Genomic DNA, 970 nt, shown 5'->3' on the forward strand with positions numbered 1-970 from the left:
TTTCTAGGCCTAGGCCTAGGCGGCCTAGGTGAACATAACTAAGCCTAGGTTTGACTTACTTCTGCAAAAAATTAGGCCTCAGCATATACGTATTCGGTATTACAGGTTCTTCTTCTAAATTTTCTTGATCTTCTGCATTTTCTTGGTCTGCTGTATCCGTCATTTTGCTATACAAATATAATAATAATACAACAAACCTTCACTAAGCCCAGCACTCTCTCGCTACGGCTGGTTTCCCTTAGCAACCACAATTTGGAGATTTGTGAACAATGTTTGTAAAGCTGGAAGTAGGTTTATTGTTATAAAAAATAGAAAAGTTACTAAATATAAATAATATTAATAAATTAACATAACATTAAAAAATATTTTGTAAATTAAAACATATTTAAAGTATTTTAATGTTCTAAATTAACAAACTTAACAAAAGTATATTGTACGTATGATGAGCAGTCGATCACTTTCTAAAATCTCTGTGGCGCGACTATTTGTTTTTTAATTTTTTGGTGAGGCTGTTTTCGTTTATGCCAGGGGTGAAGCAACCTATTGAGTCGGTAGCCCGTGTATGGTCTTTGGCTGGCATGGCAGTCGTCTTCGTGATCAAAATGGTGAGTCACTTTGCCATTTTTAACTGGCGGTAAGCTAGGCCTACCTAGTATAATTAAAAGAACTATTATTTGTAGTAGTAGTATTGAATTCCCGTAGTAGTAGTAGTAGGGCCTAGGCCTAGGCCTAGTATTCTTCCGTCCGGGCTGGGTTAAAATGGAGCAGGTCTGTATGTAAAAAACTAGCCTAGGCTACTGACTGTACAGTCTACTGATGTGGTGGGTCCAGCCTGGGCTCTAGCCTATGGATGGGGAGGGATGTATTGTTTGTAGCTGGCCTGCACTACTGTATCATCTTAGGCCTAGCCTAGGCCTAGAGTAGGCCATGATTATGAATATCATAATGATTTTAATGTATAAATGAATAG

General features: G+C 37.8%; 1 protein-coding gene across 1 annotated transcript in view; it reads right to left on the reverse strand.

Annotated features, from left to right (window-relative positions):
- LOC117108420 (tctex1 domain-containing protein 2-like) overlaps positions 1–251 on the reverse strand; it is a 9,712-nt gene extending 9,461 nt beyond the window's left edge. Inside the window, exon 1 of the mRNA XM_033250433.1 lies at positions 60–251. Within this exon, the coding sequence (XP_033106324.1) occupies positions 60–163 (104 nt within the window). The 5' untranslated portion in view covers positions 164–251. The remainder of the gene's footprint in view (positions 1–59) is intronic.
- Positions 252–970: the final 719 nt, after the last annotated feature.

This window comes from Anneissia japonica, unplaced genomic scaffold, assembly GCF_011630105.1.
Source record: "Anneissia japonica isolate Jap-2015-1 unplaced genomic scaffold, ASM1163010v1 scaffold1776_len382430_cov169, whole genome shotgun sequence".
Taxonomy (NCBI): Eukaryota; Metazoa; Echinodermata; class Crinoidea; order Comatulida; family Comatulidae; genus Anneissia; species Anneissia japonica.